Here is a 15,238-nt window from a genome sequence, read left to right as displayed (position 1 = left end):
TGTTACACGCGCACAGTTCTCCAGGCGCACAGCCGCACACACATGAAACGTGTTTCAGATGCCGGGCGAACATCGAAATGAATTATTTTACATACATATTGTGTTGTATTTATCTATGCTTGTTTTATATATATAATTTGTGTATTTGTTCTTATTTGTTCTCTTGTCTCTTTAATTATGTTTAAACTTTCTTCTAGTAGTATTTGCTGTGGTAGCATAGAAGTAGTAATAATGGTATCATAGAAGTAATAAATGGATAGCAATTTAAATTCAAATAATTTTTTCTTGCTGATCTGAAAAATGATCCGAACTGTGGATCAAAAACTGTAATGTGATTCGAACCGTGAGATTTGTAATCTGTGTAATCTGCAACCTGTCACATCTAAGTAACCTGGTAAATTATCAACACATTTTTTAGTCATTCAGTGTTTATCTAATAAAGTTTTATTGCGCTGAAAGGGTTGTTTCTCTGCAGAATTCATGAGGAGCCCGTGTGTGGAAGCAGGACTCATTCCTCCACTGGTTCAGCTGCTAAACTCCAAGGACCAGGAGATACTGCTCCAGACAGGACGAGCCCTCGGCAACATCTGCTACGACAGCCGTAAGTGCCCATTATCACCCCCTCAGCTGCATCTACTGTGAGATCTGTCTGAGTGTTTGGGATGATCTGGAGGGGAGCTGCTGCTACAGTTGTCTGAATGAGTGACATGAGGCGGGCAGAGCAGCTGATAGTTGAGCACTTTTTCATTTCACACATGGTTTGCAAAGGTAATTGTACAAGAGCTTATACCATTGCTGAATTATTGATTCTGATTGGTTGATGATGTCCCAATAGTGTTGTGTGATATGCTCAATTGTCATATCGACCTGTCGTCAGCCTGCGATATCCCTGATACACAATATTATCGTGCTAATTAGTTTCGTAGCCAGAAAGTGAACCATATCCAGTGTAAGGCAAGGCTCAAAGCAGCCTAATGTTTTTAATATGTGACCCTGGACCACAAAACCATTCTTAAGTGTCAATTTAAATAAGTTTTCCATTGATGTATGGTTTGTTAGAATTAGACAACATTTGGCCGAGATACAACTATTTGAAAATCTGGAATCTGAGGGTGCAAGAAAATCTAAATATTGAGAAAATCACCTTTAAAGTTGTCCAAATTAATTGTTAGCAATGTATATTACTAATCATAAATCAAGTTTTGATATGTTTATCGTAAAAAAAATCACAAAATATCTTCATGGAACATGATATTTACTGAATATCCTAATGATTTTTGGCATAAAAGAAAAATCTATAATTTTGTCCCATAAAATTATTTTTTGGCTATTGCTACCAATATACCCCAGCGACTTAAGACTGGTTTTGTGCTCCAGGGTCACATATAACTGAATTTGAATTTAACATGATAACAATTCAATAGAAACATTGTAAGCTAATTATAATGCTTACATTTCCGGAGTTATTCAAAAAGCAGCTACAGAAAATGAGCAAAGAACACAATCACAAGCTCAGTCGGGTTTATGCACGTTATGCACATATTATGATATTATGCACATGTTATGCACATTGTTGTCCATGATGAGAGAATTTGCGAGAGAGCAGTGAGCAACAAAACTCAGCGATGACTCATCTGAACGTATCTGATTGGCCCCTGCATTCATAAGCTCAACGTAGTCCCGTGTGATTGGTTATAACGCACAACGATGTAAAAACATGCAAAAATAAATATGATGGAACAAATAAGCCCTAATATTGATTAGTATTATAAAGAGGCCAATATCTCTGACTATTGTTGATAAACAATACCATCGTCTATCGACACACTACGTCCCAATGTGAATGTGGTGGAAGAGGAATAATTAGACTCTAGACTGTTGAATTATTGAATTCGTGCACACTTTCGCATCAATAATTAAGTAGCCCATTGGTAATTATTTTGTACATGAATCATATTGATGACCTAGCAGTGGTTGATAATTTAAATTATATCACATTTTTTTCTCCTTTCGTTGTAGAGAGAGTGTACAAATATTTAAAGGCTGTAATGCGTTTTTCTTAGTAATCTTAACCATACAGTGGTGACATGTACTGTATGTTATATATATATCTGAAAACTTTGGGACGAGTCGAGTTTAGGGAAATAAATGGATGAAAAATGGGAAGTTGAGGAGCTCTCAGGATCAAGAGATTTTGACTGATGGAAAGACGAGGACGCAGACGTTTTTCTGGAGATTTATTGAATATAATCCAGTGACTCGAATCTGTGGCTCTTTAAACCTGTTAAACATAAATCATATCTCAAAGTGTGATTTTTACTCTATTTGTGTTTTATTTTAGTGTACTACTATGTACTAACATTGACAAATTCACTTTTAAGGGGTATTTACAATTGAAAATTTACAGTTGAAAAATATTGCTGACTCACACTGCACTGCATAGATTGTTTTTCAGTCAAAAGCTCTCTAGAGCGGGAATTTCACTCCCATAACACACAACCAATTAGCAGGCAGCAAATCATGCTTCAGTGCTGTGAGCTAACTATAGCCTGGTGGCTTTAAAAAAATGGACGAGCATGTCGTAATGTACCACCTAAACTTTGTGTTTAATAAAAAATACATCAAAAATGAGAAAGAAAACTGCAGTTTTATTATGCAGCTGATATAATGAGTCTTCAGCTCATGTGAGTGCGCTCAATATTTTTACAGTGAACCTTTAAAACAGTTAATTTCTTTATGTATGTGTTTATTTATCTGTTTGTAAGTAGCTAATATGAAGGGAGGGACAATTCCACCACACAGGGATTAAAAAACATAATTGTAACATAAAAAAGGTAATAATTTTGAAATGAAGAGTCAAAATCTCTCCAAAAATTAAATAAAGTAAAAAAAATAGTCATAATTGTGACTATTTTAGATTTGAATCGGCAATTGTGACTTTATCTCATAATTTTGACTTTTTCATACTTATGACTTATGTCATTAATTTGAATTTTATTTCATAATTATAAAATTTGAATTTTTATTTCAAAATGGTGACTTGGTATCTCATTTGTTTGATTGATACCTCATCTAATTTAGACTTTTTACATCCTAATTGTGACTCTTTTTTTATCTTATAAAGATCTTATAAGATCAACTTTTTATGTCACAATTGTCTCACTTAGTATATCATACTTTTGACTTTTTGATTTATAATTTAGTATACTGTATCATAATTAAAAATGTTTAAATGTTTTATGTCATACATATGACTTTCTTTATACTATGAATGCATCAGACAGAGGTGTATTTCTACATCAGTGACAGATAAATTGTAAGATAACAGATTCACAGAATCTGAAATTATGACATAAGTATTTAATAATAATTTTGCTTTTTAATTATTATTTGAATGGTTTTTAATTCTAATATGTGACCCTGGAGCACAAAACCAATCATAAGGGTAGTTTTTTTTTAATTTAGATGTTTACATCATCTGAAAGCTGAATAAGTAGATGTCCAAATGAAGCCAAAACAATGCACATTACTAATCATAAATTAAGTTTTATTATATTTACGTTAGGAAATGCACAAAATATCTTCATGGAACATGATCTTTACTTAATATACTAATGATTTTTGGCATAAAAGAAAAATCTATTAGTAATAATAAAACTTTCGTATTCATCCGGAAGAAGGAAGCGGGAACCGGCGCACAATCAAAATGAAACTTTAATGACAAAAATAAACACAAAACAGCGCACCAGCCCCTCACGGACGACTAGTGCGCACAAAATAAAAAGCAAACATAAAATATTGCCCAGGCCTGGTCCTCTCTCGTCCTTCACGGTCGTCGCTCCAGTTTTATATCCTTCCATCTCCTACGTGGGACTCGAGACAGGTGGTGGGTCGCAGATGCAGCTCATCTCCAATCACTACACCTGGCCTCACTCCTCGTTCCCACGCCTCTCGGCCCCGCCCCACTCGTCACACTATTATTTTGACCCATACAATGTATTTTTGCCTTTTGCTACAAATATACCCCAGAGACCTAAGACTGGTTTTGTGTTCCAGTGTCACACATGTATTACTAGCAATTAAGTAAAAAGTGATGATAACGGTTCAGTTTCCAAATACTTATAGCAGAGAGACACAAATGGCATTGCATCAGAAGCCCTTGGCAAACGGACACAGATGTGTTTAATGGTGAAGCTGAACTTGATCCTGGATGGCTCGGACCCTTTGTCATCATCATGCGTTTCACTCAAGGGCTTCGTCCGCTTGCAAACCCCTCGCAGAAGCTGTCTTTTCACTGCACCGCATCCAAAACCCATCAAAGAAGCCAATTTGGGAATCGTTCAATGTCTTTGTTTTCAGTATTCGGATCTTTTACTTTGTTTTGTTGCGTCTAAATCACGTTCTCTCTTCGTGTCCTCTGTCTCCTCGATTCGTGTGGTAGAAGGTAGCTGTCGTAGACTCTGCGTGGGCACGCATCAGTGTAAACAAACCTGAAAGAATCTTCATACCAGCTAAGCTGACTCATGTCTGACACGCAAACACCGTCATCTGGACACAGAGCTTACTGGAAAACTTGTATGTCTAAAAATGGAATTAAAGTGCTGTGTAAGAGACTCCGCTTCACTTTTATTTAGGTAGTCAAAGCATCTTGTAATGCAGGATGGTGAAGACGGGAGACTTGGAGATGGGCTTGGGGATTTGACTAGCACTAACTCTCCCACCACATACCAATCTGCTAAAAACATCAATAACATTGTATAATTTTGTCATTGAGTTTTGCACAGGTGATCATCAGCAGTCATATTTTAGTGTTATTTATATACTGTTTAATTATTGTTGTGCAATTAAAATGTTAATTTTAGGTGCTGTTTTGGTAATTACTAATTGTACTAATTTTAAATCTAGGTATGACCAAGTTGTTGTACAAGGAGTCTTTTAGGTCATACAAGACTCGCACATGGAGTTTTAAAACATCATGCCTTGAAATGACTGGGAAGCATATTTTATTAGATTGTACTGTTTTCAATGTAAATAGACAGTGGTTTTATTCAGAGGTGTGTTTAACGGATTTATTTACAAATGTTTCACCTGAATGCGTTTTATAATTTTTGTCTAGTGTAGATTTGAAATGTCTTTTTGTTAATTGTACACCTTGTGTAATTTATTCTAAGAACGCCATGAAAGTAGGCTTGCACGGCGTGAATATATAAACATCTCCACACCATGACATTTAAACCTTTCCAGATGCTACTGTTGAGTTTTTCCCAATGTATAATGTTGAGTCCCACCCTACATTGAATTGTGCTTGAGATACATTTAGCTGCAAAAGTTAGTTTGCATTTTAAATTAGTTTGCATTTCATGTTGCTTTTAAAACAGTCGGAAGATCCAGCCACGCTCTTGACTTTGATGCTCTGAGTAAATAACGCTGGCCTCCGCTGGACCACGGCGTCTCTGAGGATCTTTTAACTCCTTCCCTTGTTAGCGATTCTGCTGCAGTCTGGATTTCGATTGCTGTGCTTCTACTGCACTTCTGGTCTCTGGTTTTGCCTTTAGTTACGTCTGCACCTCATGTCAACCTGACTGCCGTAAACAAATCCAATGGATTCCAGCAAACAGTTTCTCATTTTGATCTCTTCCTTTATCTCAAAATGCTTATTTTTTCTTGTGTTTACGTTATCAGTTGTCATATTACATTCCATAAGGATGCATTCATGAATATCTCCATTAAAGGAATGGTTCGGAGAAGACTTGAACTATTCCTTTAACACCCTCTTTTTCTGTCATTCTGTTCCAGGTTGATGTTTCTTTGTGTCATTGGTTGCCTTTTTTATTGTTTCTTTCTTTTTTATGTGACCTCTTTGTTTTGCAGATGAGGGCAGAAGTGCAGTTGACGCAGCGGGCGGTGCTCAGATAGTTGCCGAGCACATTAAGTCTCTGGCCGAAAGCACTGACCCGGCCACCGGGAAGCTCTTGACTGTCTTTTGTGGCATGCTGATGAACTATAGCAATGATAATGGTAATGACCGATCCCCCAAACCAGGCGATGTTTTTGAATGGTCCCTTATTGGTATAGTCTGAGATGTTCTCTAAATTATTCAGTACTACATACAGTAGATAAGGCATTTTATTGATTTTTCTGATTCTCTAAAAAACAGAAGTGTTTTGGTTTGAGTCTGAAGTCAGTGTTTCCTCAGAGTTGAACATCAACGGTAATATCTGTAGGGGACCACTCTTAGAAAGCCTATGTGTTGTTTAACTTCTGTGTATTCTGAATCTAATGTCTTTCACCAAATGGCTACAATCTGCTCCTTTTGTGTGGTGATTAGCGTCCATGTCCTTTGCAGGTGGAGATGGTGTTACTGTTTAGTAATGTATGTCTTGCTTTTTTTATTTAATATGACAATGTATAATAAATATAGTTACATTTTGTTGCATGCAGTAGCAAAAAAATAAATAATAATTAATTACATTACATATTAATTAAAAAAAATTATGTAAGATAATTTTTTTATGTTTATTTAGAAGTATTTAATAAAACATTTTTAATTTAAAAACATATTATTTTTTTATGTTTATTTAAAATTATTTAATAAAATATTTTTAATAAAAAAATTTTTTAAAATATATATATTGTTATTTTATTTTCAAAATAGTGTATTTGACACAAAAAAAAAAAATGCAAAAAAAAAAAAAAAACATGGCACTGTGCGCTTTTTTTTTTTTGTTCAGTCTTCCACTGACTTGAGGTAATTTTACTGTGGATTGACTTAAAAAATAAATCCCTTTAATTGAACAGTCTATCATGCAGGTTTACTACTTCCAGAGCTGAATGCTCCAGCTGAGCAACTGACATTGAGACTAATGGAAATGATAACATACAGCTTTCCAATAATTATCTCTTGTTTGTACTGCTTAAACAAACAGAGCAACATTTTGATTGGCTGTTCATATTAAACTAGGTTTTTACCATTTAAAAAATGACACATTTAAAAGAATAGTTTACCCAGGAAGATCCTATAGCTTTCAGTGTCTGTATCATGCATGCCCAGGAGGTTACATAAGGCTCTGGCCTTGTGCTATTCAGCAGTGCAGTGCATTGTTTAATATTTAAGGGAATGCAGGCAGTGAATGTACATCTTTGTGACTTTATGTCCTTGAATAATTGATGGACAGGCCAAGCTCTGCTTCCCTCATCCCGGTTTGCCAGCAAGGCTTGAAATGATAATAGCTTTTTTCGATCTATTACACCTCGCTTCCAGAGGCTAGTGCAAATCAACAAATTTAGGTCAGGCATTTTAGTTTTTTTTGGTTTCCTGATGAAAATAAATGGTGAGATATGATTTTAATGGAGAAAAAGCCAGTGGGATATTTATTAATGCTGAATATCATCCTCACAATGTTTTGAACCAGTCTTTTCTTTCCCTCATCTCTCTTTCTCTCAAATGTTGTGCCATGTAACAGATTGCTTTTCCTTGCATTGCGTATCTGTTTTAACTTAAAGTCTGTCATCATGTTTACTAAGTCACCATATAAATGACTCATTTAATCACATAAGCTTATCACTTGGGGACGTTTTACAGTATGTACATTAGAGCTGCACGATTAATCGTTAAAAGATCGCGATCCCGATTCAGACACCCTCTTGATCTCATTTCTAAAAGAGGACGATTCCCCGAGTCTGTTAAACCTTTGACAAAGTCTTACCGGATCATTCAAATCCGTGCGCGCACTGCCGCTGACACAGAGAGAGCTCTTACCATGTTTGGTTAAGAAACATCTTCACAAACAGTCTTTTCAACTACACAATATTATATCTGTCTTACAGTCATTTATATTATCACAGAAATACTGGGATAAAGTTTATAGTTTAAATATAAACATTGATGTCTATATGGCAGCGATCAAAATATAACAAACCCCCTTTTGAAAGTACTGCGCTTTAAATAACGTTTGTGTCGATTGCATTGTTTCACCAATAGGTGGCGACAAGTGTCTTAATTTATTTGTCAATGAATTAATTTTTCATTCAAGAGAATCGTTCAAAAACGCTGATTCATCCAGAAATGAAACAAGTGTAGTAGGTTTATGAGTGAGTCGTTGAATCAGTGATCTAAACAACTTTTTCATCATCCTAATATTAAAAAAAACTGGGGTTTTAAATATATTATATATACACTACCAGTCAAAAGTTTTTGAACCATAAGATGTGTAATGTTTTTTTAAAGTCTCTTCTGCTCACCAAACTATATTTATCTGATCCAAAGTACAGCAAAAACAGTAATTTAAAATGTAATTTATTTCTGTGGTGTGCAGCTGTATTTTCAGCATCATTACTCCAGTCTTCAGTGTCACATGATCTTCAGAAATCACTCTAATATGCTGATTTGCCATTAAAAAAAAACATTATTATTATTATTATTATTATTATTATTATGTTGAAAACAGATGAGTAGATTTTTTTCAGATTTATTTGATAGAAAGTTCAGAAGAACAATAATTGTGTGTAATAGAAATATTTTGTTATAAATGTCTTGGTCACACTTGATCAATTTAAAGAATCCTTGCAAAATAAAATAATTAATTTATATACTTGTGATAATGATAATGTTAATAGTAATAATAATAATAAAGAATCGTAGGAGAATCGTGATCTCTATATGAGATCAAAAAATCGTGATTCTCAATTTATCCAGAATCGTGCAGCCCTAATGTACATCATTCACTGTACTTGACTGGTCAGATCTTATATATATGATATATATCTTGGCAACCAAAATACTTACTGAACCAAGTCTCTCAGTGATGATTCATTCCTTTGTGAAGAAGCAGCACACTTTATCATTAAACTATTACAGTTTATCTTAACTATTACAGAAATAATATTCTTTAAAATGATATACGTAAGTGTGATGAACTGAATGTTATGCTAATTGCAATAAAATGAAAATGTATTATAGTTAAAATTTATATTAAATACTATTAGCAGAATTTGAGTGCTCTTTTAACCCAACACTTAATAAACACGGCATATTTATGTACTTGTTGAATGTTGTTGCTTCATATCTGTTAGTATATCAATTATTTTAGCATGCCTGAGAAGCTACATTGGCCACTCAGCATCCAGGGATTGAATTATCTTTTTAAATGCATGTGTTTGTGTTATTTAAGAGTAAAGTTACTCATTATTCAGTTATTTGGTAAAATCTAGATTTAAAAAAGTAAAGTACTTAAAGCATTTCAATCTTATATGAGCTTTAAATGAGATGCAATACTTCACAGTTCTTTTAGGAAACCTGACTCATTCTCCATCAGTGAGATCTGCAGGTCCCCGGTTGACATTTCCTTGACGTGATTTGGGCTTCGATTACTGGCAGGAGTTCCTCAATGATGTCTGGCTAATGTCCAGTTCTGCCAAGGCTTGTTATGTTGTGTTTTCTTAGGTGGTACATTTAGCCAATAGCTGTTGCTCAAATGTTCCTCTTGCTCTCAAACCAGCAAACAAAGCTTCTGTGGTCGATAAAGCAAATAACAAGCAATTATGTAGTAGGGAGGAATCATTTTGGGCTGTCAACTGTTTATTAAATTTGACTTCTGTTGCATAATTTTTTTAAAGGTTATGTGCTACAATTCTTTGTACCAAACTTTGCTTCCATGGTCTTTCATACTCAATAACTTTTTCTCCTGTTTAACTGTGGATGTTTTCCTCTGCCTGGGCCGTCTTCTTTAACACAGCTCTCTGTTGTCTCATCTGCCATCTCCTCTTTGCCTCATTGAATTTACTGAGCTGCTTCCTGACAAATTGATGGCACCAGATGTGTCCCGGTGCCGCCCACATCTTGGTGTCTCATCGAGACATTTCTAGACAAACTGAAACATCTTTTCACTGGGTATTTAAGGGCTTACTTGTGCAGCTGTGCAAACTTTGACTGTTAGTAAAAACGAGACCTAAAATGATACATTTAGTGAGCTTTAAGATTAAAATAAGCAGTGGTTGACTAGTATTGATTTTTTTAATGGCTTATAGCTGTATCTTAGAGAGCAGAGTGACAATGGGTGATATAAAGCCAATATTATAATAAGTAATTGTCAACCGATATTGATTTTTTTTTAGGGGCAATACCGATATCTTAGAAAGCAGGGTGACCAATAGACGATATAAAGCCAATATTAAAATAAGTAGTTGTAAACCGATAATGATTTTTTTATTATTATTCCTGATTCCAATATTTGAAGAGAGAAGGATGACCAATGAACGAAATAAAGCCGATATTAAAATAAGTAGTTGGCAACCAATATGTGTTTATTTGGTTTTTATATAGCTGATACCGATATCTTTGAGAGCAGGGTTACCAATGAGTGAAATAAGTCAATATTATAATAAATAGTTGTCAACCAATATGTATTTATTTATTTTTAAAGCTGATACTGATGTCTTATAGAGTAGGGTGACCAATGAGTGATATAAAGCCGATATTAAAACAAGTAGTCAACAACCGATATTGCTTTTTTTTTCTAAAACCAATATCTTAAGAGAGCAGGGTGACCTATGAGCAAAATTAAGCCGATATTAAAATAAATAGTTGTCAACCAATATTTTTTTTTTATCACCAAAACAATATCTTAGAAAGCAGGGTGACCAATGGCTTTTCTAAAGCTGATATTAAAATAAGTAGTTGTCAGCCAGTATTTTTTTTTTTTTTAAATGATCTGTACCGATATCTTGGAGAGCAGGATGACCAGTGGTTGATATAAAGGCAATATAACAATAAGTAGTTGAGAGCTGATATTGATTTATTTATTTTTATAACAGTTGATGAATTGGTAATGTATTTGTCAACCACTAAAAATAAGTCAAAATATCAGCCAAGTAGAAAAGCTTACAGGATGATGCTAATAATTTCAGATATATCGGCCCTGGTAATGTATGTGTTGTATGTATGTCCAAAATTACCAACAAGATATTCTCTATTAAATATATAAAAATTTGATTAAAAATTAATTCTCAGGTAGATTTCTGTTCTAAAGACATTTGGATATTTCTACTGGAAAACAAGTATTTTCAGTGGTGAAGGACCCGTGTATGTACATGAAATGTGATGGCTAAGAAGTCCTTTATTCCACTGTGGTCTTGATTTATCTTTCACATTTTCAGGTCAAGACTATATTTTCTGTGCTAGTCTCAGCAAAGCACTTTACAAAAATGAAATCTCAGAGCATTATATAATGTGGCTGCATTTGAGCTGGTAAATTAGCTCTTTCAGCCTCTAGCTTGTTCTCAAACATTGCAGGATATAAATGATGTTGATTCATAACAAGTGATTATTTTTTGATTACTTTTAACATAATTTAGTTTGAGAAGTTTTGCTGAAGAAATGGAACCATGTACATAAAAAAAGAAACTTAAATGAGTCATAGTTAAAAAATAAAATAGTAAAAGTAATATAAAATATTTATTTCTATTAATTCCTATTCATTTCTATTAATTTATTTCTGTTATTTCCTATCCATTTCTATTAAACCGTTTCTATTAATTCCTAATTTCTGTTAATTTCTCATTTTATTTTCAAGGGTTTTCATTTTTTTTATCAAGGTTTTTTTCATTTAAAAAAATTATGTTCAATAGTTTTAGTTCCATTTGTAGTTATCGATAACAACACTGATACAAACTTATTTTTGATGACAGTGGTGGCGGATAGCAAGTAACCGCATTTTTATTCATTGTGAAAATATTTTTTTCATTGTGTGGCATTTGATATAAATATCTGTAATGAAAATAAAAATTGTTTGGATAAGCTCAATTTATTGCAATGTAATTACCAGAAGAATTATGGATATTTATTACTTAACCGTTAATGTAAATGACTAATATACTGTATTATCTGTGTTGTCAGAAAAAGCTGTGCATGCACCAGAATAAAGAGCGTGTCCTGTTTGCTGTTTCCTGTCTAGACTCGCTGCAGGCTCAGCTGATCATCATGGGTGTGATCCCAACACTGGTCAGACTGCTGGGAGTTCATTCTCAAAACACCGCCCTCACTGAGATGTGCCTCATTGCCTTTGGAAACCTGGCAGAGCTGGGTGAGTTACTGATTCAATTCAGTCACACTGCCTTACTACAATACATCAGAACATGTTGGATAAATCTTGCACGTCTCTTTTGTCTGATCCTCAAACAGAGTCCAGTAAGGAGCAGTTTGCCTCTACTAACATTGCAGAGGAGCTGGTTCGCCTCTTCCGTAAGCAGGTGGAGCACGAGAAGAAGGAGATGATCTTCGAGGTGTTGGCACCACTGGCTGAGAACGGTGAGAATCGCAGTGATAATGATTGAACATGAACCAGTCCGTATAGTGTCTTTTGGGGAAACACAATAAGTACATTACTTCTTCTTTAGCATGATACCACGTTAAGTCATGTTTTTTTTGTTGTCAGTGGTGTTATATATATTATGGTGCCCCTAAGAGACGATGGTCGGTTCACTTAGTTTTGTCATGGCCACGACATAATAACTCGTGGAAACGTGAAATTATGCCATGGCCTCGAGATGCCATGTTGAGGGAACTATTTTTCTTGTTGCCACGAGTTTAATGCGTAAACAAACCATGCAACCCGGGATTATCAGAGGCGGATTCAGTCATATTTTGTTTTGAATTAAGAAATTATTTATTATAGATAATATTTAATTATTAAATCATTATATCAACCATAGGCATAGACTTTATTATGTGCGAAAGTCAGCATTTAAATGAAGTTTATAATGAGTAAATGTTACATAAAATTCATAATTTTAATCATTTAATCATAAAGTGCATTTGTATCCATCCTATAGTCTTGTAAGTCCATTAACTAATCATCTTTCCTCATAATATTTGTATATTAGCCTATTATTATTATTATTATTGTTATCCAATTAGTATTGGTTATATTTTTATATTCATTTATATCCATTTTCCCCTTCATTTCAGTCTCTTTACTTAACATTCTGAATACTTTTGTAAATAAAAGCCTACTGTAAATGCTCGACATGCAAATAAATATTTGATTATTCTGACTGGAATTATTGCTGGACTGCATTTTAAATTTAACATATATTTTATTTTGGCTAATTAATATACCATAATTATAATTACTATAGTATTTTCATTGAGTGTGTGTGTGTGTGTGTGTATATAAATATACATATACATACACACACACACATACTTACACATACTTACAAGTTAAACCCAAGACAAATAAACTAATGAGAAATGTTGCTTGGGCATCTAGCTCAAATAGACCAATTTTTTCTTATTCTATTTGAAGTACAACAATGTTTTTGTGGCTTTCAGTTAACTATAATAAACCTGGTTCACCTAAAACAATTCTTATTATTTATTTTCAATAAAAAAAATAAAAAAAACATTCCATTCAATCAATCAATCAATCAATAAACCTTTCTAATGAGTGTCTCTTGTTTCGTTTTTGAGTACAAAATCAAAACATTGTTCCCACACCAATCACATATTGATTTGCAAGATCTACATAAAATAGCTCAAATAAAGCAGTATATATATATATATATATATATATATATATATATATATATACACACACACACACACATACACACATATATATATTTGTTTTTTTTTTCAATTAATTCACACTTTTGAAAAAAAAAAATTATCCATAAACAAGGCTGTAGATGGAAGAAATTACAGTATAAAATTATACATTTTAATATACTTTTGTATTTATTGTAAGTCTTTGAAATTAATTATAAAAAAATAAATAAAAAAAGCCCAGTGCCGATATGCTCAAAATGAACCTGTAAGTATTGTGGAGAACCTTATTATTGGTAAGATATATCAATATGGTATACATAAAGTACCATAGCAATAACTGTCACTGTATCTTGGTACGTGTTTGTAAGGAGTTTTTTTTTATCTTTGCGTTTTAAATGACCACGAGTGTTTTGTTAATTCACAGTTGATGTATTTCTGTTCTGTTATTTCCAGAATGCATCAGTTAGTCGTGCTGCTTCTGCTTTCAGCATGAGTTGAGGGTCTGCAGTTGTTGAGCAGGCAGCTCTCCTCAGACCCACTGACCCAGGGACGGAGCGTGTTGTGCTGCTTCTATAGAGAGTCCAACTCTGACACCTGTTGTGGTTAGAAACAAGACACTTTATGGAACGAATGCGTGCGTTTGCAGCTGTGTTTGGACTCTGAAAGCTTGAGCATGAGCCAACAAGAGTTTACGCTTAAAATATTATTCTTAAAAATGTTCCAGTTTCCATGTAAGCTGGAACATCAAAACCGGCCGAGCCATAGAGACCGACATCTCTTGCAGTGCAAAACCTGGCTTATTTGATGGTGAAAATATCTTAAAACGAGTTTTCCAAGACGCTGGCTATCACCTGTGGTTGAGTCGTGGGAGAGAAAGCTACAATTAGGCAGATGCGTGAGATTTCTCTGCTTCTTCTCTGTTTGGATAATAAGTGTCATCACTGCCGTCGCCAGCACCATGGTCTCCTCAGAATAGGACTCTAGGGGTCTGTGTGTCTGCGAGCGCGTCTGAGGATTTGAAATGTGCACCTGGAAGAAAGCTGTGTGTGAAAGACAGCGAGTGTGTGCTGGGATGGTGCTGAAACTTGAATGTTGAAGTGTGTATTGAAGGGAAACAGATAATATGGTGTTATTTGTTCTGTGTATAAAAAAGTGTTTGTTTTTGTCAACAAAACATCCTAAACATCTATTTTCTAGATAGATAGATAGATAGATTATTTTTGTTTACTGTAATTTTTTATATTTGTGTTTTATTTTTAGTACATCAAGGTACATTTTATTTATTTTAATTTAGTTCTAGTTAACTACAATAAAACTGGTTCTGCTAATTTTCTATTTTAAATGTTTCTTTTTTAAAGATACATTCTAATATTTTATATTATATATAAATATATTTAATATATAAACATATTTTTCTTAAATATATACATGCATATGTTTGTATTTAAATAGACATAAAGAATGTACACAGTATACACTCAAATATTATCTGAAGAATAACTTTATATTAGGATGCGATTAATCGCGATTAATATATATATTTCAACTTTAGTAAATCTAGATAAACAAAATTTTATATTATTATATTTTATTTCATTTAATGTTAATTTCAAAAACCATTTTTTTAATGGTTTTCGTAAACTATAATAATAACCCTGATTTAAAAACATGTCTTAAAACTTTTTTTTTTGT

At 33.6% G+C, this 15,238-nt stretch overlaps 1 protein-coding gene across 3 annotated transcripts in view; it reads left to right on the top strand.

The window, feature by feature from the left end:
- Nucleotides 1–15,238, top strand: part of LOC113106433 (rap1 GTPase-GDP dissociation stimulator 1-like) — a 36,467-nt gene that overhangs the window by 9,149 nt on the left and 12,080 nt on the right. For 2 of the 3 annotated variants that reach the window (XM_026268350.1, XM_026268349.1), the window contains exons 4-7: nucleotides 476–601; nucleotides 5,872–6,018; nucleotides 11,952–12,080; nucleotides 12,179–12,304. In XM_026268350.1, the coding sequence (XP_026124135.1) occupies nucleotides 476–601; nucleotides 5,872–6,018; nucleotides 11,952–12,080; nucleotides 12,179–12,304 (528 nt within the window). The remainder of the gene's footprint in view (nucleotides 1–475; nucleotides 602–5,871; nucleotides 6,019–11,951; nucleotides 12,081–12,178; nucleotides 12,305–15,238) is intronic. The other variant, XM_026268352.1, reaches the window with a different exon arrangement.

This window comes from Carassius auratus, chromosome 7 (assembly GCF_003368295.1).
Source record: "Carassius auratus strain Wakin chromosome 7, ASM336829v1, whole genome shotgun sequence".
NCBI lineage: Eukaryota > Metazoa > Chordata > Actinopteri > Cypriniformes > Cyprinidae > Carassius > Carassius auratus.
This window is presented reverse-complemented; position numbering and strand designations above follow the sequence as displayed.